The 22,552-nt window shown below is 39.0% G+C and overlaps 2 protein-coding genes across 4 annotated transcripts in view; both read left to right on the top strand.

Moving 5' to 3' along the window:
- The window catches only part of osbpl3b (oxysterol binding protein-like 3b), a 41,247-nt gene extending 26,080 nt beyond the window's left edge, over positions 1-15,167 (top strand). For 2 of the 3 annotated variants that reach the window (XM_026184339.1, XM_026184340.1), the window contains exons 8-23: positions 2,178-2,281; positions 2,517-2,609; positions 2,702-2,861; positions 3,394-3,524; positions 4,191-4,292; positions 5,358-5,495; positions 6,128-6,221; positions 6,354-6,598; positions 9,505-9,642; positions 9,786-9,849; positions 9,949-10,027; positions 10,328-10,472; positions 12,713-12,857; positions 12,961-13,087; positions 13,957-14,079; positions 14,230-15,167. In XM_026184339.1, coding sequence (XP_026040124.1) covers positions 2,178-2,281; positions 2,517-2,609; positions 2,702-2,861; positions 3,394-3,524; positions 4,191-4,292; positions 5,358-5,495; positions 6,128-6,221; positions 6,354-6,598; positions 9,505-9,642; positions 9,786-9,849; positions 9,949-10,027; positions 10,328-10,472; positions 12,713-12,857; positions 12,961-13,087; positions 13,957-14,079; positions 14,230-14,326 — 1,985 coding nt within the window. In that variant the 3' untranslated portion in view covers positions 14,327-15,167. The remainder of the gene's footprint in view (positions 1-2,177; positions 2,282-2,516; positions 2,610-2,701; positions 2,862-3,393; positions 3,525-4,190; positions 4,293-5,357; positions 5,496-6,127; positions 6,222-6,353; positions 6,599-9,504; positions 9,643-9,785; positions 9,850-9,948; positions 10,028-10,327; positions 10,473-12,712; positions 12,858-12,960; positions 13,088-13,956; positions 14,080-14,229) is intronic. The other variant, XM_026184341.1, reaches the window with a different exon arrangement.
- A 1,313-nt stretch (positions 15,168-16,480) lies between these two features.
- gsdmeb (gasdermin Eb) lies at positions 16,481-22,418 on the top strand. Its single transcript, XM_026185815.1, has 10 exons — positions 16,481-16,609; positions 16,909-17,130; positions 17,237-17,429; positions 17,670-17,844; positions 18,995-19,115; positions 19,292-19,417; positions 21,159-21,286; positions 21,404-21,587; positions 21,729-21,802; positions 21,921-22,418. Exons 2-10 carry the CDS (start codon positions 16,926-16,928, stop codon positions 22,143-22,145), a joined length of 1,431 nt encoding a protein of 476 aa, XP_026041600.1. The 5' UTR covers positions 16,481-16,609; positions 16,909-16,925; the 3' UTR covers positions 22,146-22,418.
- Positions 22,419-22,552: the final 134 nt, after the last annotated feature.

Genomic DNA, 22,552 nt, shown 5'->3' on the forward strand with positions numbered 1-22,552 from the left:
GTTTAAAAATCTTCAATTTTCCACCTGGATGATGATCTCCAATGTGATTACGGTTTTGCTGAGGAAAATAATCAACTCAGATAAAGCCATTTAAAATGTAATCGTACCTTCCTCGTATTGTGCCTTTGGCTCTTTTTTGCAGTCCTTAATCTGTGGAAATGCACTCTTCCTTGTGGTAGAGTGTATCATGCTGCTGCTGCTGCTGCTGCTGCCGTGGTCGGTGTGTTTGGTGTGCATCAAATTTTATGTGGGTGGTACATGTTAAACTAATATCTGCACAAACGCCACAACCCAAGGTTTCCCAGCAGAGCGCTATATTGTGCTACAATGATCGATGTTATTCACTTCACTTGGTTTTATTGTTGTGGCTGATCCGTGAATATGATGCAGATAAGTAAGAGAGTTCATGCAAAGTTTCCTGCTTACAACGATGCTACCGATACCAGTCAAAGACATTAGATTGTTAGAGGGCCCAGCTTTTTCATTTATACCCATTTTCTACTTCTTGTCAGGGTCCCGGTCATGGAGGAAGCGATCTAACCAGTTCTAATATATTTATGTTATTTGGGAAATGCTTCTATAATTGTGTACGCCTGCTGTCTCATTTGCAAGTTAGATGAGGCTGGCAGAGTGGTGATCATAAAGAAACAAGCTGGTGATTACTAATGCACTGTTTGTCTCAGTTTTCATTCATTAAGATTCTGACGATATGCTGTCAGCACTTTGTAATCAAGAAACTTTGGAAAATGGACACAACAACTCACGCGCACATTTACTAACACAGCATGGTTTCAGTTGGACTGGTGCTTATTTAGTTGTCTGTCATTTCATAATGTGTATGTTCAAATACTGTCACAATTTAAACATCTGTTTATGAGACCTCTCTATATGAAACCATGGCAAAGCCAGTCCTTTGGAGAGAAAGAAATCCACGTGGCATTGTTTTTAATGGATGGCAGCAATGATTGATGATGATTGAAGGGTCGACTTTCAGCTTTAATTCAAAGGGTCTGACAAAAGCATTTTATTAACAGATATGAGATTAAACATAATCCCATAAAATAATAGGACACGTTAACATAATTTTAAATGTAATATTTATTTTTAATACTTGACTGCAAAGCATGCAAGCAGTTTCCTCCCTTGAGATGCTCTGCCAGGCCTTTACCTCAGCCACCTCCAGCTGGTGCTTGTTTGTAAGTCTCTCTGTGTTTATGAACCGTGTTGGGCTGAGATCAGGTGACTGACTTGGTTTGCACTTTGTTGTAAACTGTCTGTATTTTCATTCATGAAAGTGTCACTTGACTTTGACAATGATTCAACTATCTCCAATGATAATATAATCATAATCTACTTTAGTCTTTCAGGGATTTGGGTGTTGCTGAGCTGGCCAGAACATTGTTAGGAATATACCAGATAGTAGATTTGGCCCCTCATAAAGTTTTTGCTATGTCTCTTATAGGTTTATCTGGGCTTATCAGCCTAAACCCCGTCATTCACTTGCATCAGCATTTCTTTGGAGCCCATATTTAAAGTTCAAAGGTACTGAACGCAATTTTAGTACTTAAAATCGACTCGAGATCTTTAATTTGTCATAGACTAAATTAGGAAAAAGCCTCACTGAGCTCAGCCTCACCTCACCCCTGAAACTGTCTGTCAGTTGTTAAATGTCTTGGACATTTGTCAGGTCATGGACAGTCCAGATTGATTATCTCTTGCCTTAGACTAACCTTCTCTTTCTGAGGCAGATGCAGTTTGAAGGTGTTTTTCTGATTCTGGTAATATGAGAAGCTTTTAGGCTCGCTCTACAGGCTGCTGTTCATGCTTGAAAAAGATGCAAAAAGCAGAAATAGATATCTTGGGAGGTGAATCGCCAAACTGAGGAGTCTATTTGAATAAAGCATATATAACATAGTGCATATGGTTCAGTAAGCACATGTGGCACCCTCTAACTTTGTCAAACTGAAATCACCAAACTTGTTGATGACAGATTAGGATATGTCAGCCCTCTCTGCTGTTTCTACAGAGACTGGTTTTTGAGTTCACTCAATAGGCCCAACTAACACGTGCCCATTTGCAGGCACTGCCCTTTTTCTCACTTTAGCCTTTTAACTGTCTTTTCTTTTTCACTTCATACCTCCTTTTATAACTATTAGTGTTTGTTCTCATCCGGACAGACTTATCAGTATGTGAGGCCTATCTCCTAGAGCTTAACCACCTGCTTCAGAGTATGGAAGTAATTCACCGGACTTATTCTGCTCCATCCATCCAAGCACTGCAGGTCAGCACTGCAGTATTTCTGGTTACTTTACATGCAGGGTAACTTTTCTGATGATACAAAACATTATTAAGTTATTTTCTGTTGACCTTAACTCACCTCTTATTAAATATAGAAGATATTTCATCTTGCATCTTGCTCTGGTAGTTGTGAAACCACTTTCCATAAAAAGCCTTCCTTTAAAGACAAAAAATCCTCACTGGCCTGACTGTCAATAATTTCACATCTGCTTTCTTAGGCGTCTACTTTTGACAGCCCCAAAAAAGAAAAGAGACTTCCAAAGAAGTGGCGCACTAAAAACTACAACAAAGATGTCAAAACAACTCTGCAGGTAGACAACATGACAGAGAAGTGTGATCATGCTTAATTTGTTTTTATATTTCATTGTGAGTATCTCCAGTTTTTCTTCCTGCTCTGCTCTAGGTACCGAGCTGCATCTCCTCTGGCTCTATCCGCCTCCATGCCTCAAACCCCAACCTATCCACTGCTGCACTGAGCAATGATAAAGCCGATCCTGAATCCCTGGACTCCCCTTTTGATGTGGCCAAGCTGCAAGAAGACTTCTGTCGTGTTGCCACCAACTGTGAGTGAAAAACTCTAGTTTCAGATAAAACTCTGTAAAGCACACATTTTTAAAATTCCTCAATCTGCTTCCGATAAATCTGCACGAAAGCTAAGACTGGTGTGGTGCTGCTACTTCTAACAAGTTGAAGTGTTAGTTGCTGTTAGTTATGTGGATGTCTTCTAGCTGATATTAGGTCAGAAGTTTGTTTTTTGTGCCACAAAACCTGTTAAATCTCTTTGTAAGGAAGTGGTTGACGCATAGAGGATGAATATAATTTTACTTCTGTCCTCTTTGGAATTTTCTATGCAGATTCTTGGTGCTTGACATGGAGTAATGAGATTCATTTGTTTTTTACATAATGGCTTTACAGTTTCAAACTTACTCCGGAGAACTGCTGTCAGTTCTGCTGCTATTTAAACTAACGAATTTATGCACACATTTAAAATTATGGAGCTAAAGATGTGTGATGGGCTTAATCATTTATAATGGCAGGGTTTTCCAAATAATGATCTTTTTGATTCCCTCTTTTTGTGTCTCTTGTTGCTGCCAGTGCATACAACCATGAAGGCGGCCCTGAGCACACTGACATCAGAGAGAGAGAGATTAAAACAATGCCTGGATCACGAAACCTGCCCCCCCACCTCTCCACAAGTTGTAAATTTGAAGAACACGCTGGCTGCGGTATGTGAAATAACACACCCCCTTGCACATTTTTTGCAAGCGGATGTTTTCAACAGAAATAGGTATTAGCTATTCTCCTTTTTTCTTCCTTTTTTAATTTTTTTTTTGCTTTTACACTTCTCTCGTATGTCGTGTCCTCCCACACCATTTGTCAAGCATGACACATTTACGAGTATTTTAGAGGGATTACTAGCTGCCGGTATGATGTCAGCCCCCCTAAATGAGACCGCATTCAACAGTCATGTTTCCTGTGGCTGCTGCCTCCCACCAGAGGCTTGTTTTTCTGTTTTCTGTCTTTGGTTGTACATGTTCATTGTCATGTAGTCAGCGAAGAAATGTGTTGGCGTCGAGACCGCGCAAATTCTAATGCGGCACAAGTATTTCTTTACACATTCAGATTTGTGTGGTCTCTGCTATAGTCTGCTGGATTTTAGCTTTTAGCTTTTCTTATTGGTTTCTCTGGTTTGCTTACTCTGTTCCACTTGAGATAATAACAGGTGAAAGCATGCCTCTCCAGTACGTAAATGAGTAAATGTGACGTTTACTGATTTTCTTGAGATTACACAACTCCAAATCAGCCGGGTTTTGATTTATGCTGAGGATTTCAAGCATTTCAAGGCTCGGGTGTTTGCAGTAAACAGTGTTTAAACTGGTTATTTTTTCCAGGCTTTAGCCCAGAACTCAGAGCTGAGAGAACGCCTGTGCAAGATTCATGCTGAGTCCCAGATCATAGAGCCCACACTAATAACGCTCACTGCCCCTGTGCAGGTGGGTGCAGGAATGCAGTGACTCGATTCCCCCACCTTCATGACGATTATTCTTATATATCTGTCTTTATTTTTATCCCCCGCAAGCTTGAATGTGCCACAGAATGAATGAGCTGTCCTTTTCCTCTCATCTAGAATCAACAAATGTCACTCTCCTCTCACCCCCTCATCCAGCTCAGTCAATATGAGAAAAATTAACAGAACTTTCTTTTGGGGAACACTGCCTCTTCCTCTCAGCCTCGTCGTTGCGTAACCAAATGTCTCACCATGACACGGTTCAGAGGAAGGCTTCTAGCTCCATATAATCGTCTTCTAAAGGAAACTCTTTGCTCGTTTAATCGGATTTGCTGATCACACAAAGCGAGCCGATCTGCTTAATTGTGTCCCTGGAAACACGCAGAGCAAAACTAATACGCCTCCTCTGAGAACATCTCCATGTTAATTAATCAGCTTCACCAATAACAAAGGGTAGATTGGGACGCTCAAGTCCATGTGTGGAAAGCTATCTCATATTGGCAATCAACTGCATGCTTGTCAGTTATTTTCTGAGATGTGTGCAGGGCAGGCATGCAGCCTCACTTCTCACTGTAATTATTCTTGCTTTATTTAATACAGTAGTATATTGTCAGGCAGTCTCTAGGTAGGAATAAATTGTCTTATGAAATTTTGATTCTGAAGAGTTCATGTTTTCAGCAGTTCATCATTTGGCTTATTTGACTGATAACAGTATGATTGAATGCAGACACACCCATGTTGAGACGCTATGCACACGACTGCATGATGTCACTCAGCTGTTTGTTAATGTTTATAAACCTACATTTGTTAAATCAGTGAAGAAATTAAAAAAGTGTATGACGGGTGTGATGTCAGCCAATATATTTACGTATGTATTATAAATGACTGTCTTTCAATATATTGCAGATTAAATTTGTGGGTGTTGTGATTGTCATACTTTGCATGTTGTGATTGTGTTGTATTCTCAATGACACTGTGATTGCCACCCCGGGAATGATGGCGGGGCCCCTTCCTGTGTTCTTATTGTAGCTGTGGACATTGTTTCTCTTAGAAACAGGAATCAGTAGATGAAGCCCATCCCCTCGTACACCAAGTATCCAATGAGAGCAGAGCTTCAATCGCGGAGTCTTTGTCCGAGTTCTTTGACGCACAGGAGGTTCTGTTATCTGCTAGCTCTTCTGAAAATGAGGTAAGTGTGGAGACTAAACTCTTCATTGTCAGTAGTTGTGATGTTGGGTCTTTTTGCTTGTAGCAAACTGATGTTTAGAGCTGCATAATAGAATTATCATTGCTGTTGATGTTTGGAGTAATTTGTCTTGTTTACACAAGCACAACCAGAACAAAACCTCCACCAGTGGCTCTTACTTTATTTATTGCCTGTCACCCAGGATTTCTTCACTTTTGTCTCTGTGTCTGATAACTGGCCTAAATTTTGTAAGCACACTGGACAATTCATGGTATTTTATTACAAAAGAGGGGGAAATGCCATTTAACTTAACGTCCTGTCTTAAATCCATTTTTTTATGATATGTGTCATAAAACAAATCTGCCCTATGTTAGTTCAGCCTCCTCTTCCTTCAGTGCTCATGTGGCATGCTTGATGAGGTAGCACCTGGAGCGGAAGCAATATGAAAATGAAAGTTAATTACTTTCATCTAAAAATACAGCGAGCCGAGGTGCAGCTCTGCCACCATGTCCTAAGAGAACCTTCATCTCCACCACTTTAGATCTTCTGCAGATGTGACAAGATGTTAAAAGAGACTCGTTCATTCGCTTTTTGTCAGTGATATTAAAACAACTTGAATGTTTTGTTTTTTTTAGGTATCAGAGGATGACTCGTATATCAGTGACATTAGTGACAACATTTCCATGGACAACTTCAGTAATGAGACCGAAAGTGAAAGACCAAACTCGGGTAAAGTCATTACAGTACTAGCCTTGGGACACTTTTATGCATTTATATACAAATGATATTATGGTACACTGGGTTGTCGGTATGTATTATCAAGGTGTCCCTAACCTCAGCTCTTATACCGACTCTTTTCAGGCTCTGTGGAAGAAGGCACTGTTCTTTATCGTCGTAGATCCTGTCTGCCCACACCCAGCCCAAGCAACACCTCCATCAGCTTGTGGAACATCCTTAGGAACAACATAGGCAAAGACCTTTCCAAGGTTGCAATGCCTGTGCAACTTAATGAACCCCTCAACACCCTGCAGAGACTGTGTGAGGAGCTGGAGTACAGCGAGCTGCTAGACAGGGCCGCCAACACACAGGACCCTTTTGAACGTATGGTGAGAATGCAGTTTCGCTCTTTGAGTGTGTGGGCTGGGCCTTTTTTGTTCAGCTTACTTGTTTGCTTTGATGATTCCTCTGAGAAGAAGAGCTGCTGTTGGTAAAACTAGCGTGACAAGTAAGAGATGCCGTATATAGCCAAGTAAACTAGCGCTAACGCACAATTGTTGCTGATTGGCTTTCAGGGACTGCGGTGCACTGCCTTTACGTGAGAGAGTCTGATCTACCTTTAAGATTTTTAGCAGAAAGACGCCATGATGAGCTTTCCACTGACTAACTTTGTTGTTTTTTGAGATATACCCTGTGGAATAAGACAAATAAGACATATACACAACATACAGTAAATACGTTCAGCAGTCACTTTATTAGGTATACCCTGCTAGTACCAGGTTCGACCCCCTTTTGCCTTTAGAACTGCCTTAATTCTTCATGGCATTGACTCGACAAAATGCTGGAAACATTCTTCAGAGATGAGGGTCAATATTGATATGATGCCATTACACATGCTGAAGATTTGTGATTTATCCACCACATCCCAAAGGTGTTCTATTGCATTGAGCTCTGATGACTGGGGAGGTCATTTGAGTTAAGTGAACTCACTTTCATGTTCAAGAAGCTGGTTTGACATGATCTGACCTTTGGGACATGGCACATTAATCTACTGGAATGAGCCATGAGAGGATGAGTAAACTGTAGTTATAAACAGTGTTGGTCAAGTTACTTGAAAAAAGTAATCAGTAACTAATTACTGATTACTTCCCCCAAAAAGTAATCCCGTTACTTTACTGATTACTTATTTTCAAAAGTAATTAATTACTTAGTTACTTAGTTACTTTTTAAAAACACGATTTACAACCTGAGTAGGTGATAAAGTGATAGATCTTTCAGCCCAATTCTACTTTTTCTGCATAATCCATCATACAAAATGTAATCAAATGGAAAAGTCTCTTTTTAAAACTTTTATAGTTTTATTAATTTTAATCTTTTAACTTTATGCATCAAGCAAAAATTTAATTATATGCAACATTCTCTGACTGGAAGAAATTTGTTTAATATTTAAACCTATTTTCTGCACATTCCAGCACATAAAATTTTTTTTTTTTTTGTGTTTACACTCACTCTTTCAAATAGATGCAAGTAAAACACAGCAGAAAATAAATAAAATCAAAGACTAGCGGTCCTGTTGCTCTATTTTCACCTGTACAGCAGGAGTTGGGTAGGCGGAGGTTTACCCTGGTGCAGGTGTGCCGCAGCGGTCAGTGGAAGGATACGGCAGTTTCTCTGTGAGTTTCCCATCACGTCGTAGCTACTGGTGCTTGCTTGGAAGTTTAGGGTTTTTTTTCGCTGTAAAAAGATGTTTTCTTCCCACGCACAATGCTAATGGACACTAATGTTTTTGTCACTTTTTATGGAATCAAACTCAAAGTAAGGTCAGTACTTCCACGCTTTAAACGCTGCACGCTCATACTCTCTCCCGCACTCGATATATGATCCATTGTTGATCTGCACACAGCTGTTGTCACGAACGTCGCACTCGCTTATGTCACTGTCATGAGACATTCTAGCAAAAAAAATCACGGTTTTAGTAACGCAGTAACGCAGCGTTCCTACGGGAAAGTAACGGTAATCTAATTACCGTTTTTGCAATAGTAATCCCTTACTTTACTAGTTACTTGAAAAAAGTAATCGGATTACAGTAACGCGTTACTTGTAACGCGTTACTGCCCATCTCTGGTTATAAATTATGAATATAGCCAGCAACAACACTCAGGAAGGCTGAAGCAATGCTCAGTTAGTCTTATGGAACCCAAAGTGCGCTAAGAAAATATCCAGTACACCATTTCATTCTGGACCCATGTGATTTACGTCGAACCAGGCAACATCTTTCCGATCGTCTATTGTTCGATTTTGCTGAGCCTCCGTTTCCTGTTCTTAGCTGACAGGTATGACACATGGTGCGGTCTTCTTCTTCTGTAGCCCATCTGCTTCAAGGTTTAATGATGTGTTGTGCACTCGTAGATGCGTGTCTGCATACCTTGGTTGTAAGAAGTGGTTATTTCAGTTACTGTTGCCTTCCTATCAGCATGAAGCAGTATATATATTCTCCTCTGACCTCTGGCATTATCAGTTCTTTGCAAACCCCAGGAAATGTGTTTGTAGGCAAATCTCAATCGGCACTTTGCAAAGTAATCAGATCTGTCATCAACAACCTTCAAAACTCACCTAAATCCCCTTAATTCCTCATTCTGATGATCACTTTGAACTTCATTAGGTCATCTTATTCAGTCACTGAGTTGCTGCCATGTGATTGACTGGTTAGATATTTGTATTAACGAGCAGTTGACTGGGTGTGCCAAACAAAGTGGCTGGCCAATGTAAGTGTAAAAAGGAAAAGCAGCTGATGTTAGACTTGGTGCAGTACAAATACTGACAGTTTATTAATCCTATGAGGGGCAATTTGTTTGGACTAACGAGTTATAAAACAACACATGAAGACAATTAAATGAATGAAAAAAATTGTGCTGAATTTAAAAAAAAAGGCCATAAATAAAATCCATAAACAAGCTCAATAAATACCAATATAAAAGTTCAAATAAGACCTTGACAAACAATGTTTAGACCTACAGAGGATCACATAGTGAAATTGCAAACGGGCCGAAAGCTCCAGGCTGTGGCCTCTCATTATGAGGTAGAGAAGCTATCAGTGCTCTGTCGGTTTACTGAAACTACTGGAGGACTATTCAGACACTTACTCTGCTCATTAGGCTAAAAAGAAGAACACACATATAAGATTAAATGAAATGGATGATAGAGCTCAGTTCAGTGTTCACTCAGTCACTCATCCTGTAATAAAAATTAAAGTGGTACTTGCTGCTCAGGTTTATGCTTTTATCCTTTTTTGTAGATATACATCGCTACATTTGTTGTGTCCGGTTATGCATCCAGCTACTACAGAACTGGGGGAAAGCCTTTCAACCCTGTTCTTGGAGAAACATATGAATGTGACCGACCAGATAAAGGCTTACGATTTGTTGCAGAGCAGGTATGAATGATTCTTGATTTGTTATCTGACTGGATTCATATGAATATTTACATTTTTATGTTTTATTGTATAGCACTGTTCAAAAAAGTCAACTCAGAGCTCTTTGTGTGATTAACAAAGCATTTTAATCCCCTTTACATCAGGTCAGCCATCACCCACCAATCTCAGCTTGCCATGCAGAGTCTAAAAACTTTGTGTTTTGGCAAGGTACTGGAATATTGATTTTGATCCATTCTCAGTGATCTTAAATACTAGAATAGCACCTATTGTCTGGAATTAATGTTCATTTGTTCAATGTTTTTGCAGACGTGAGGTGTAAAAACAAGTTTTGGGGGAAGTCAATGGAGATTGTTCCTGTGGGGACCACTCATGTAACTCTGCCAGGGTGAGTCTCTTCTGCCTCATTTACATTGGCGCTGCACAGACCCCTGCCTGGGCATTGTGCAGACGTTTAGAGAAAATCACGCAGCGGGGGTGTAGCACGATTCACAGTATTTTTCCTCTCCTGTTCTTTTTCCATTCAGATCAATAACAATTCCCCATTCTTCGTCTGTGGTGGAAAAAATGTTTTCATATTTTATTTTTGTGTCAGAACCACATACAGATACAGATAAATCATTTATATTATAACTCTAATATGTAACAGTGTCCATATATATATTTTTTTTCTTCTTGAAAACGACAGATTTGGAGACCATTACGAGTGGAACAAAGTGACCTCTTGCATCCACAACATTCTCAGTGGGCAGCGCTGGATCGAGCACTATGGGGAGATCACCATCAGAAACTCCAGCAGTGATATTTGTCAGTGCAAGATCACTTTTATTAAGGTAAGGTAAACATATGCAAGGCATCATCCAGCCTGATGGCCTCTATAACAAACTCTGACAACATTTATAATGCAAAATCTTCAGGAACAAGACCTTATTTGCAAGTTTTAGTGACTCTTTTATTATTATGTCATTTATCACAGTCTCATTTCAAACCTCTTTCATCTACTGTCAGACTTTAAATCAAATAAAAACTTTTTAAAGATGCTTAATTTAAATCATCCATTTGTATTTATGCACTACTTGTACCATACACCATAGAAATCTTTAGGTTGTTACACAATAAACATAAAATATGCCTGTTGTACTAAACAGAAAAACAGTGAACACATGAATTAATATTTAAGTAACATTTACATAAATATGACATGAATAAACTGAACATGCTAATATTTTCATTAGGAGTGACCAGAAAGGACAAGATTAGAAATGTATCAGAGGAACAACTCAAGTTGAATGAATTGGAGATAAGTGAGATGGTTTGGACAAGCGCAGAGGAGAGATGGTGAATGTATTGGTCGAAGGATGTTAAATATGGAACTCCCAGGCAGGAGGAAAAGAGGAAGACCACAGAGAAGATTTATGGATGTAGTGAAGGGTTGGTTTGTCAGACGAGGAGGCTAGGGATCGAGGGAGATGGAGGGAGATGAGTCGCTGTGGCTCCCTAAACGGAGCAGCTAAAAAAAGATTACATGAATAAACTTACCACATAGCTACATTTATAAACGACATCTAAAACACAAAGGCAGATTAAATTGTATTTGCTGTGATTGCATTGTCGCATCACCAGATGCATTATTCATTAATGGCATACATTTCTGAAAACCCCAAAGTAATCTGTAACAATTAGAGTGAAGTAGAGAACTGCACTGAAGATTACTTTGCAGGACCACGAAAAGTAAATTATTTCTGAAATAGAAAATAGGATTTCTTTGTTTTTTTTCTCCAAACAATTTGGTTTTGGAAGCATGTTGGATGAATATACTGTAGTCACAAATCAGTTTGTGAAAGGTGCACTACTGTGAGGCGACAGTCTTGTTTCATATTCATACCAGAGTGCTTTTCTGTAAAAGCAATCAGCCATAATGATGGCTACCACATTAACATGTCCCTCTATGAATCTCAGGGGCTTGTAGACTGATCAGCAACAACATTAAAACCAGCTGCCTGTCCATGTTGAACTGTCAGAGCTTTTGGGGCTTTTAGCTGGGGTCTCTATGTATCCCACATTTGACTGATCAAACTGACATCTTGGAAATGTGGAAATGCTTGACATGGATAAGATCAGATTTGCTTTACTTATCTGAAATGTTTAGAAATAACTATGTGACGGCAAAAATAACTCAATAACTGAAAAGCTCAATAGAGTAAATATATCACAAGCATGGAAAGGTAAGAAACGTAACTAAGGTACACTAAAGAAGGAGGGCGCTTAATAAAAAATTGATGAACTCAATCAAAATCTACATATAATAAAAGATAAGGATCTTAATTTATAAAAATCTATTAGATAAATGCAGGTATGAGGTATGAGGTGTACAAAATGTTCTGCATTTGTCCTCGCGACAGCAGAGGTGAAACAGATATTAGAGAAAGTGGTCCACTGCCTGCCCAGTAAGTGGTGCAGATGGGGTCCAGGTTATCCATTACTTATCTACCATAGCCACAGTCATTTATATAACCTCTGCGTTACCTGATGGAGGAATCTACAAAGTGTGTTTATCCAAACTGTTGTTCTTGCATCTATACAGATGGTGTTTTTCACCTGCATGCCAACAAAACCCAACAAACAAATGATCTTTTTTTCTCTTTTCTTTAACTATGGAGTCATTTGCCAAGAGGAGAAGGTTCATTGCTTTAGTTTGCGTCACTCGAAAGACCTCGCGAAGCTGTGCAGTATAAGTCAAGACATGCCAGAACACATTATGCATCCTCATCTCTCATTAACCCTCTCAGGCTCAAATTAAGATTTTTTTTGCTAATGCACAACTAAGTCCTGCAGTGGTACTTCTGAGTAAAAAAATATGTATGTGGGGTAATCAGGTTGTTAGTTTTTAACTGTTGCAAATCGGCAACGCCTGCCTCGAGAGGGTTAAACACACCGGCCCAGCAACACAAACACACTGGGGATCAAATGGTTGACGCAAGAGCAACATCTGCTGACTGCAAGAGACACTGTCGTGGGCTATGTGCATTCTTTCATACTCACCCACTATAACACGCTGCTTTTTTTCTAACAGGCCAAATACTGGAATTCGAGTGTAAATGAGATAGAGGGGACTATCACAAATAATAAAGGAAAGGTTATCCACCGACTCTTTGGAAAGTGGCACGAAGCGGTTTTCTGTGGAGACCCGCCTTCAGCTACATGCATCTGGAGAGCAAGTATGAAAGTCTCTCAAAATTAAGTAGAAAAAAAAACCTCTTCAATAATGCGTCTCCCTGTTATAGCTTCTCATGCTGTTGATGTCACTTGTGTACAATATAGATGCAATGCCAGTAGACCATGAGCAGTACTATGGCTTCACGAAGTTTGCAATTGAGCTGAACGAGTTGGACCCATCCCTGAAACTGCTGCTACCACCTACAGACACGAGACTACGAGTGGACCAAAGGTAAGAGGAAAAAAGTGAAAAACATTTAAAAACCCATTAGTATATTTCCATGCACTTACGCAGCCTGGTGGTCGTCAGCTTAATTTTAATAAATGTCAGTGAGAAACATACAGGGGGAAAAGGTTAAAAACTAATTTAGATATAACATCTAATTTTCCTGCCAGAGGACTGTCAGACATAGCTGAATTAAAAACCAAAGCATTTCCAGTGAGTATCTAAGCACCACACCATCATTGATCTCAGTCACGTCCTGAAAAATGCACCTTGTGATCAAAAAAGTACAAAAATAGGCACTCGCGTTAAGAATAGTACGCAACTGCACGCCCTTTCAGGCTATCACAATCAAACTAATTTTAGCTCATCTTTTAAGTTTTTTAAGTCTGCAAACTAAATGCTGCTGCCCCGAGGTGCTGGAGAAAAAACGAAGCTCTCAGTACTTTGCCATCAAAGTATGAAGCTGCACTGCTTCCAGCTCTGCAAATAAGTGGTTATGTATTCTCCTTTTTAGCCCAAGCTCCACCGTCTTACAACGATCCAGAGGTAAAGTAAAATCAGCAGCCAATTTATATTTATATTATACCAGTTCTCTTAACTGTAGGCTTATTTACTTTTTTTGTTCAATATTTTGTCATAAATAATAGGAAAATGTATAGATTTCTATAAATTAAAGTGGAACAAGCTCACCGCCTTTACGCATACAGACTGTTTATGCCCACGTTGGAAATAACCCTGTGACAGGGCCATTCAAAAACAGGAAAACCCCTAAAATTCACTCAAAATGAGAAGGCGCGAGTGAAGATTATGCTTGGATGTGGAAGATTAATGTTTTAAACATCTGCATAATGAATGCGTCTGGGTCTCAACGGCAGACTGCTGGAGGAGGGGAAGTTGGAGGCTGCAGAGGAGCATAAGCAGAGGATTGAACAGCTGCAGAGAGACAGACGGAGAGTCCTGGATGAGAACAATGCAACACATCAGCCTAAATTTTTCAGGTACCCTGAGTATCTTAGCTTAAAACTTTCTCACCTAGAAAGTCACTTATGGAAAAGTGACCACATCTCCGCTCCTAATGGTGAAACACAACTTGTAAATCTGTCGTTGACAGTGTTAATTGCAGTTGTGCGTCTTTTCTGTCTCCACAGGAAGGCACAGGACGATACCTGGGTGAGCAACAACACGTACTGGGAGCTGAGGAAAGACCCTGGCTTTGCCCATGTAGATTTCCCTACACTGTGGTGACCGTGTGCTGCAGATCATACAAACATTTGGACCTGCACAGCCTCTACTGTGATTTGTGATCCAGACTGGTTCTGGTGATGTCTGTATCTCATTCTGACCATCCACATTCTGTACTGGAGTTCATCAGAGTTATTGCCTTAATAGCAAGTGCTTATCTGAGTTGTATAAACACATTTATGCAAACATATTATGAGAATGTTGCTCAATTTGCAGTAGGCCAATTTCATTTTTTTGCCTGCATTCCACATATTATGTTGTGCTAAACCACTTAAACTAAGAAAAGGAAAGATCCTTGGTATGAAGGATGAGAAGAAGAGTTTCATAGTTTATCTACACTAGCTTAAAATGTACTGATCAACTGGTTATGTTGGTTGTTGTCTTACCATGGACATTCTCTACCTCTGAGATAAACTAGCCTCGCTACGCCATTGATTCAGTGTAAACATCCGATATTTATTCTGCATCTGCCTGATGCCTTACTGGTTGTACTCAAACTTGTTTAATTTATTTTGTTGTACCTGCCAGATGTTTAAAAAAATAAAACAAAAGTCTATGTTTCGTAAGGAATTCTTGCTAACAAAATATTGTGCAAGCGATCTCCGAATCCTTACTGAAGTGATTTTTCTGTCCGTTATGAGTAATTACTGCTTTTCGCTATGAATGTGTGAATGATTGTGCAACTATGAGCAGCTGTAGCAAACTCAGTCATATCTTTTTCACTTTATTCAGCACACCATTGTCTCTATGGACCCTGGGCTTTGGGACCAAAAAAAAAGGGAAAAGAAATGTCCAAAAACTATGCTCCATGAGCTCAAATAAAATTTCTGATTGTTTTCTTTTTTGTTGAGTCTTTTGTGATTGTTTGTTCAAAAACACTGAAAGCAAATAGACAGTTGAAATAATTCCCTCTCATCTCAGATGATGAGTTGGCAGGTAGATAGCCTGATTATAATTTTGGTGCATAAAGGAAAAATGCAATTAATTTTAAACATGATGGGTCAGGAATGCCACACGAAAATGCCATTTAGGAAGCTATGAAAAGCAATTGGGGTATAAACACTAGGTTTACTGGGAATGTGAAGCAGTTCCCTGCTTCTTACTATACATATTCCTTAAGTGAAGTAGCAACTCTTAAAGGACTGGTAAAAGATCATCTGCTAAATTATAGAATTTTTTGCTCGTGGCTGCACTTCATCCCTTTATAATTTTCTTGGCTTTATGGGTTAAATCTCAGTGCCATCTAAATGGAAACCTGTGCATGATACTTTCCAATGAATATCCTGCAGTATACAGTAGATATGTTGCTACGTTTCACAAGTGTTGAGTGAATTGTTCCAATCACTTTAGAAACAGCCGTATGTGTTTGACGACGATTCGTGTTTATGGCTTGTTTTTGCCCGTCCTGCTAAGCAATGACCAGAGTTCAAGGTTAATGAGCAATTATGGAGCCGTGCAACAAGTAAAGGTTATCATTTATAAATAACGAATGCAGGAATGTTGTGAGAGTCATGTTGATGAAAAGAGTAAGATACCGCTAGTGATCCTTAGAGCCTGTCTGCATTTTTGACATCCTACAATATGATAAATGACTTTGAAAAAGGGCTTCTTGAGTCCACCTATTCTCTTTTGTTTTCTTTTTTTTTTTTTACTCTAATAATTCACTGTAGTATAGTTTGTTTGTATTCTTTTTCTTTGTTTTGTTTGTTAATCCACGCTAGCGAACATGGGCTCATCAGATTGCTGGGTTATCTTAAACAGCCGCTAGGTGGCGACAAATGCAAATGAAAGCGGACTACTGATAATCTGTTTTTACAAAAATCCCCTATAAAATATTGTCACTGGTCAAATAGGACTGAATAAATTATAATGCAGAGCAGTAGATACATCAATGCAGTGTAATTAAGATACTTGTAAAATAGGTTATTTCTTTATTTTATATATATATAGTCCCTACATAAATCCAGTTGACAATTTACCAGTACAAGCAAATATAGAAGAGACATTATTATTATTATTATTATTATTATTATTATTATTATTATTATTATTATTATTATTATTATTATTATTATAAGCTGGATTGTAAGCGTACAGGAAGAAAGGCCATATATGCCATATATGTTTCGGCCTCTCCTACCGTGCAGAGGGCGGAGCCTTTTGTCCAAAACAAAGAGTGCAGGAAACCAGGCTGAGCTACTACAGAGGAACTGACTCCTGTAAAAGTCTGACCACTGGGGAGTTTCTCTTGCAGGTCACCAATAAAGCGAAGACTCCGTGGAAGCGGTAGGTGGAAAATTAGCCAGATTAAAAAAAAAAACTAGCATATTTCGTCTTATCTACAGTGACTGCTGTACCGATGGACTTTCGGTTTCCATAATAACCGGTGCTTTGATTGTTGTCGTGCAGCCTGGAGGTTTTAAATGTAAAGAGCTGTATGGTGTCTACTATGTTTTTGCTTGAAATGAGTACAGTGGCTGAAGTAGGAAGTTTATTTGTGTTTAGTCCTAAGGAGGAGCTCACATGGGTGAGGTCTTCTGTAGCTGTGTAGTAAACGCCTCCCCTCTCTTCTCTCGCTTTCAAAGCTTTATCCAGCCGAAAGATGTTTGCTCTGGCTACCAGAAACTTTGTGGAGGAGGTGGAAGATAACGGGTCCCTGATCCCAGTGACCAGCCTGAATGACACCATTGCTCTCCTGACGGTGGTGGTGAAGCGCAGGCGTTTCTGGTGCTGGCAAAAGTCCAAATATCTTCCCACTGATTTTAATCTCAATGATATACTAACAGGAGACACACCCATAAAGCCAGGTAAACCTCAAAAGCAGCACGAAAATGGCCGCATGTGTCACAGTTTACTCTCCCGAGATCACAGAAATTTGATTTTTTTTTTAATATATTTATTTACCTTTTGCAGTTGTGGTTGAGACAGACTTCATCAAATACAGCGGGAGATTTAGTGACAACATTCAGGGAACTGTGGATGCAAATTTTTCCAAATACAGCATTAAACTTCAGGGTGAAGACTCATCCAAACTCCAGTCATCTTTTGGAAGCTTGAAGAAAGAGGAGATTGATATGCAGAAGTTGCTGCAAGACTCAAAAGACAAGTTGGTTCACAATCTGTACCTGGTGTCACATGTAAAGTTGTTTCAAACACTCTAAACATCACCTGCCGATCAGCATGTTAAAGATCGCATTGGTGATCTTTGTCCAGCTGTAAAGTTTCACACAAAACACGATGCCCGGTTGAATATTAACGCAAGAAAAGATGATGTAGGATAAGTCACAATAAAATTTTGTTTCCAAGAATGTTCCTGGTGAAACTCACCACATTTTTCTTGTGTTAGGGTTCTGGACATGTCCCACTGTCTAATCCAGCAGACAAAGGAGAAGCAAAGACGGGTATTTGGGATTGTAAAGGATCGTATTGTAACCACTCAACCCTGTTCAGTCATAGAGGAGGTGCAGCAGGGAGGACAGTGTGGGGGAAATCTGAGCACCTGTGGCCCCAAGATGACTAAGGTACAATATCAAACCTCGTATCAGACCTAATAGTTGCTGGTATTTAGGGTTCGGTCAGTTTTTAAAGTTGCTAATACATTCCTATATTAAGTCAATAAGCTAAGTTCACAATACAAAATTCATAGGTCCTGTTGCCAGGTGAGCAATACATGTGCTGCTTTTACCCGGATGAGTTTCAGATCTGCGTGTGCCAGCTTTGCGTGTACATTTTGAAAGCAGAAGAGAATAAGAAGAAGTGGAATAAATCTTGCCCACTATGCATGAAACAGTTGCATTGTGGTTCCTCTTCAGAATTCGGGTCCTTCATTTATCCTCGGTTTTTCCTCTTCATTTCCAGAAATCAAAACTGGGAATTTATTGTTTATGTTCTAGCTACATACAGTACTGTGCCAAGGTCTCCAGACAGACTTGACATTCAAGGCTCTTCCTTGGATGTTGGCTGCCTTTTTTTCTGTTTTCTGCCAGGATGATCCTACACTGCTTCAATAACGTTGATGTCCGGGCTCTGAAGAGGCCAGTCCTTTTTGTCCTCCACTGGTCCAGTTTCCTTAGATTTTTTTTAAGGACACGGCACACCATACTGAGATGTGCCAAGCCTTCCACTAATAGCTCTTGGGTATCACCCTGTGTATGTCAAATTGTGTTATCTTTGATATATTTCCTACATTTAACCAAAGAAATGGGAACAGATTATGTGCTTTAACAGGCTGTTAGTAACAAAGTTATTAAAGGCTTTTTTTTTAATTAAAGATGGATTCAGTTGTAAATGTTAAGTGGCTTAAAAAAAATAAAGTAAATAAATAAATAAAATTCCTCTGAAGGGTCAGGTATAAGGATTGGAATGAAAATGAGTGAAAAAGCAGCCAGTGTCCAAAGAAAAACTATCAAAAGACATTCAGAAAGCCTGGAGAACTGTTGCATAAGACCACTTTAAAAAAAAAAATCACAAAAAAAGTGTGACTCCTTGGACCTAAAACTCAAGACCTTTGCAAAGTACTGTAGTTAAAACTATATCTTATATTAAATTCCACTATAACCTTAAAGAAAATATTGAATCTTTTAATAATTCTTTAAAGTAGATTAATATTTGTGACACTCACTGAGGAATTTTGTTGCCATTTGTTCTGATTCGGTGTTCCTGTTTCTTCAGTTTTTATTGAAGGAGAACGCAAGCTTGGGCAATGACAGTGACATTACCATGGAGATTCCTACCAACACTCCAATAGCCTATAGCCTTATAGAACTAAAGATCAAACACGATGGACAATATGGTGAGAAGTCATTCATTGTATTTGTAGAGTAACTGTCTTACTTCATGTTAATTTAACAAGAACTGATAAACTCAAAGTTATATTTAGTAATTGCAGGATCAGCATCATTAGTTCTAGGCTATTGTTGGAAATATCCATGTTCTGTCTCCTTGAACTATCACGTGCATTTTCCACAGAGCTGTGTGTATTGTCAGGCACCAATGGAGGCTTTGATAAAGTTGATGGTACTGCTAGAATGAAAGACCAGCCGTCTACTTCAGGAGCTCCTGCACATTCATCTGACAATAGCTGCCTTCAACAAGGTAAATCACTGTTTTCGCCTCAGATTTCTTACCTTTTCCAGCAAAAAAACACACGATTGCATGCAGAGAAATGTCCTGCACACCAGAGCTGTAGAGCACATCAGGTTAGTATTTGTTTCTAAGGTTTTGTCACCACAGTGGAAAGTTTCCATGCATTATTACACTATAACTGAGCAACCGAGATCAAATGTTAGACTGAAAATGAGAGCATGTGATTGGCTAGTCTGTATGACCAATTCTTATATATTGCATTCTGCTCTTTCCTCCGTGGATAGCTTCTCTCTCTGCTTTTCATTCTTTCCCATAACGCCAGAGTTATGGATATATCTGACAGCTCTGTGTTTTTTTACAGTGTTCCTTATGTTCTAAAAAGGACGCTCCTACAAATACTTGCAAAACTAACTGTGTCCACTCTTTGCAACAGAGCCTTGAATTTTTTTTTGGCCTTAGATTCTTTGAAAAGGGCTCTATAAAAATACAGGTTATTATTATTTTTAATAATATTATTTTTATTAGTAGTAGTATTAGTATTAAAAGTCTACCGTTGGGATTTAATATAGAGGTGCAGTGTTAGTTTTACAGCTGAAAGGTGTGAACGCGGATATTTTGGTGGCTAGCCTTGTTGCCTATTCATATTTATAGGAGTTTCATCTTGATAGCACAAAATTTAAGGAGAAACATACAATTATACTTCACAAGGATTTGTGGCATACAGTTTAGCTCTAAATTTAATGCTGTAAAAAGCATGTCTTACTTTGGTTTGAGGATTTTTGATAGTTGGAGCGTTCATTTATTGGGAACGAGGGGGAAATGTTATGAGAACTGGGTTTCAGGTTTTTGTCACATTTCTACATAAAGCTCGGTACATAATTAAAAAATCTCTGCATGTTTTTTCTCAGCAGTGCGCACACAGTTATTTTCATATAGTTTCCTTTTGATTAATGCCAGAATCTTAAAATATGTAATATATATTACCTTTACTTGTAGCTTCATGGCCACAGTAATATTTTCATTAACACAAGTATGAATCAGGATATGACTATAAAGGGTTTTGTGTTCCTCTACACATTGACATCACTCACTCCGTCATACTCCTTCATTGGGTGTGCTCGTTTTTCAGCCACTAATTTGCGCTGCTCTAGGCATGTAGTTATTGAAATGAACCAACTACATATTTGTATATAAATCAGCACATTATTAGTAAACTATCCACTTTCATGGGTGTACTTTTGTTAATGCAGATTCTTTGGTTCTTTGGCAAAAAATGGCATTTGCTTATTCTGTGTTGCGCTCCAGCAGCACCACACCTCTGCTGTATTCAAGTCAAAGGGTCTCAAAGATAAGAGACCTTGCTGCATCTTATCAGAAGGGTGTTAAACGTATTTGTAAACACAGTTTTGACCTATATTAAAAGGGTACAATACAGTACAGTTTACTCTTTAGTTTGCTATGGAAGTTATGTACTGACTGTATGATTTTATTGGGTGGAATTTTGAATCAGGACTTAACCTGCTTGGAATAAGCCAAGATAATAGTTTTGCATTCACTGGCCACAGCATGCATGCGTGTATTGACTTTTTTTTTAAAATAGCATGTATATACACATGCAGTGTTTTATTAGCTTCTACATATTGTTGTGGTTTACATCATCATAATCTCAGTTAACCTTTTTAACGTGCTCCGGGAGAATGTTTTATCTTTGACAGTGAATGACAAACTGTCCTTATTTTTCTGTCTTCAGAACTAGACCAACTGAGCGATCATTTCCAGCTGCTTTCAGCTCTTCCGGCATCCACCAGGTCCGCTCTGCTACAGCAGATTACAAAACTTTTGCAGGACCAGATCACCATTAGTGCACTTCAGGATGTGGTAAGAGGAACGAAGAGGTCTGGGCACTGGCACTGCACATTCACTAAAAGAAAATGGACATAATGAAATTCAGTTCCGTTCCGTTTAAAGTCTGACCTGTCTCCTTCTCTGTCTCAGCTAGAGCAGATGTGCGTGGATAAGGGATCTGCCTCAGTTGACTTTAAAACAACAGCGTCTCAAAAACAGAATTTCCAGGCAATTCTGGATCTTTTAGAGCAGTCTAGTCAAGAGGAACCAACTGAAAAAAGCCAATCCACATCGCTTCACACAGCCCTTCACCTCTTAATCAGTGCATTGGATGGTGAGAAAATTTGTACTCTACAGTCATTACTTGTGGATTTCTTTTCATATACTAGAGACCTAGTATACCCACTTCATGCACACTGCAAGTTCTAAAAACTTAATGCAGGTTCCTTCATCATGCGTCTGTTTTGTCTTTCAGAGATGACAAATGATTGTCTTGCTGCCTTGGAAATGTGCTGCAGCCCTGCAGTGTTGGGGATATTGGAGCTACTGGTTAGTAAATCCTCTTTTTTATAAAATGGCACAACATGTTAAGCAGGTGTTTCTTTGTAAATTAAACATTGCACATTAAGTCAGCTGCCCCTTATGAATCTCTCAACACCTGTTCCAGGTGCAGTGTGCATCAAAAAATGGAGAGTTGCCTCTGAGCGCCGAAGCGTCGTCTGTACTGACAGAGGCCATCTATGGAAAGATCGAACATCTGTTTGCCTCCTGTAATGTGTCCCTGCGGAGAAATGGGGACATGGTGAAGGCAGAAATAAACAAGCAGCCAGGAAATCCTCTGGTCCTGTGTATCGTGATTCGAAGTCTTGCCTCATTAGCTCAGGGTGTTTGAACTGAAACCTGCTTTACAGCCACCAGAAACAAGTGTCACAGTGGAATTAGGTAAATGGAAACATGTAAATAATTCTTTTTGTTATTTTAATAGAATATTTTAAGGGGTGCTACATGACCAAGAAGTCATTCTAAAAATACTGAATACTTGATCTGGACTCATATGTGATTACTCAATGTGTTTAAAAAAAATAATAATAATAATAATGAATTAATAGTCAGACTTGATTTTTATGTGAATAAATATGCAAAATTGTATCTATTTTTTTGTAACTTTGGCAGTTTCCTTCAAATAAAAAATGATTTTGAGCTGTTGTGTCTGATTGTATAAAAAAAATTATGAACCATACTATAAAATTATCATGGGTGTGGTGCTTAGCACAATCCTTTCCCAGCAGAGGTTTCGGG

Source organism: Astatotilapia calliptera, chromosome 11 (assembly GCF_900246225.1).
Source record: "Astatotilapia calliptera chromosome 11, fAstCal1.2, whole genome shotgun sequence".
NCBI classification, from domain to species: domain Eukaryota; kingdom Metazoa; phylum Chordata; class Actinopteri; order Cichliformes; family Cichlidae; genus Astatotilapia; species Astatotilapia calliptera.

Coding starts and splice junctions, on each gene's coding strand:
- gsdmeb (XM_026185815.1), top strand. CDS start 16,926: ATGTTTGCTCTGGCTACCAGAAACTTTGTGGAGGAGGTGGAAGATAAC. Junction 19,418..21,158: donor CAATAGCTGCCTTCAACAAG/GTAAATCACTGT, acceptor TTCTGTCTTCAG/AACTAGACCAACTGAGCGAT. Junction 21,803..21,920: donor TGGGGATATTGGAGCTACTG/GTTAGTAAATCC, acceptor CACCTGTTCCAG/GTGCAGTGTGCATCAAAAAA.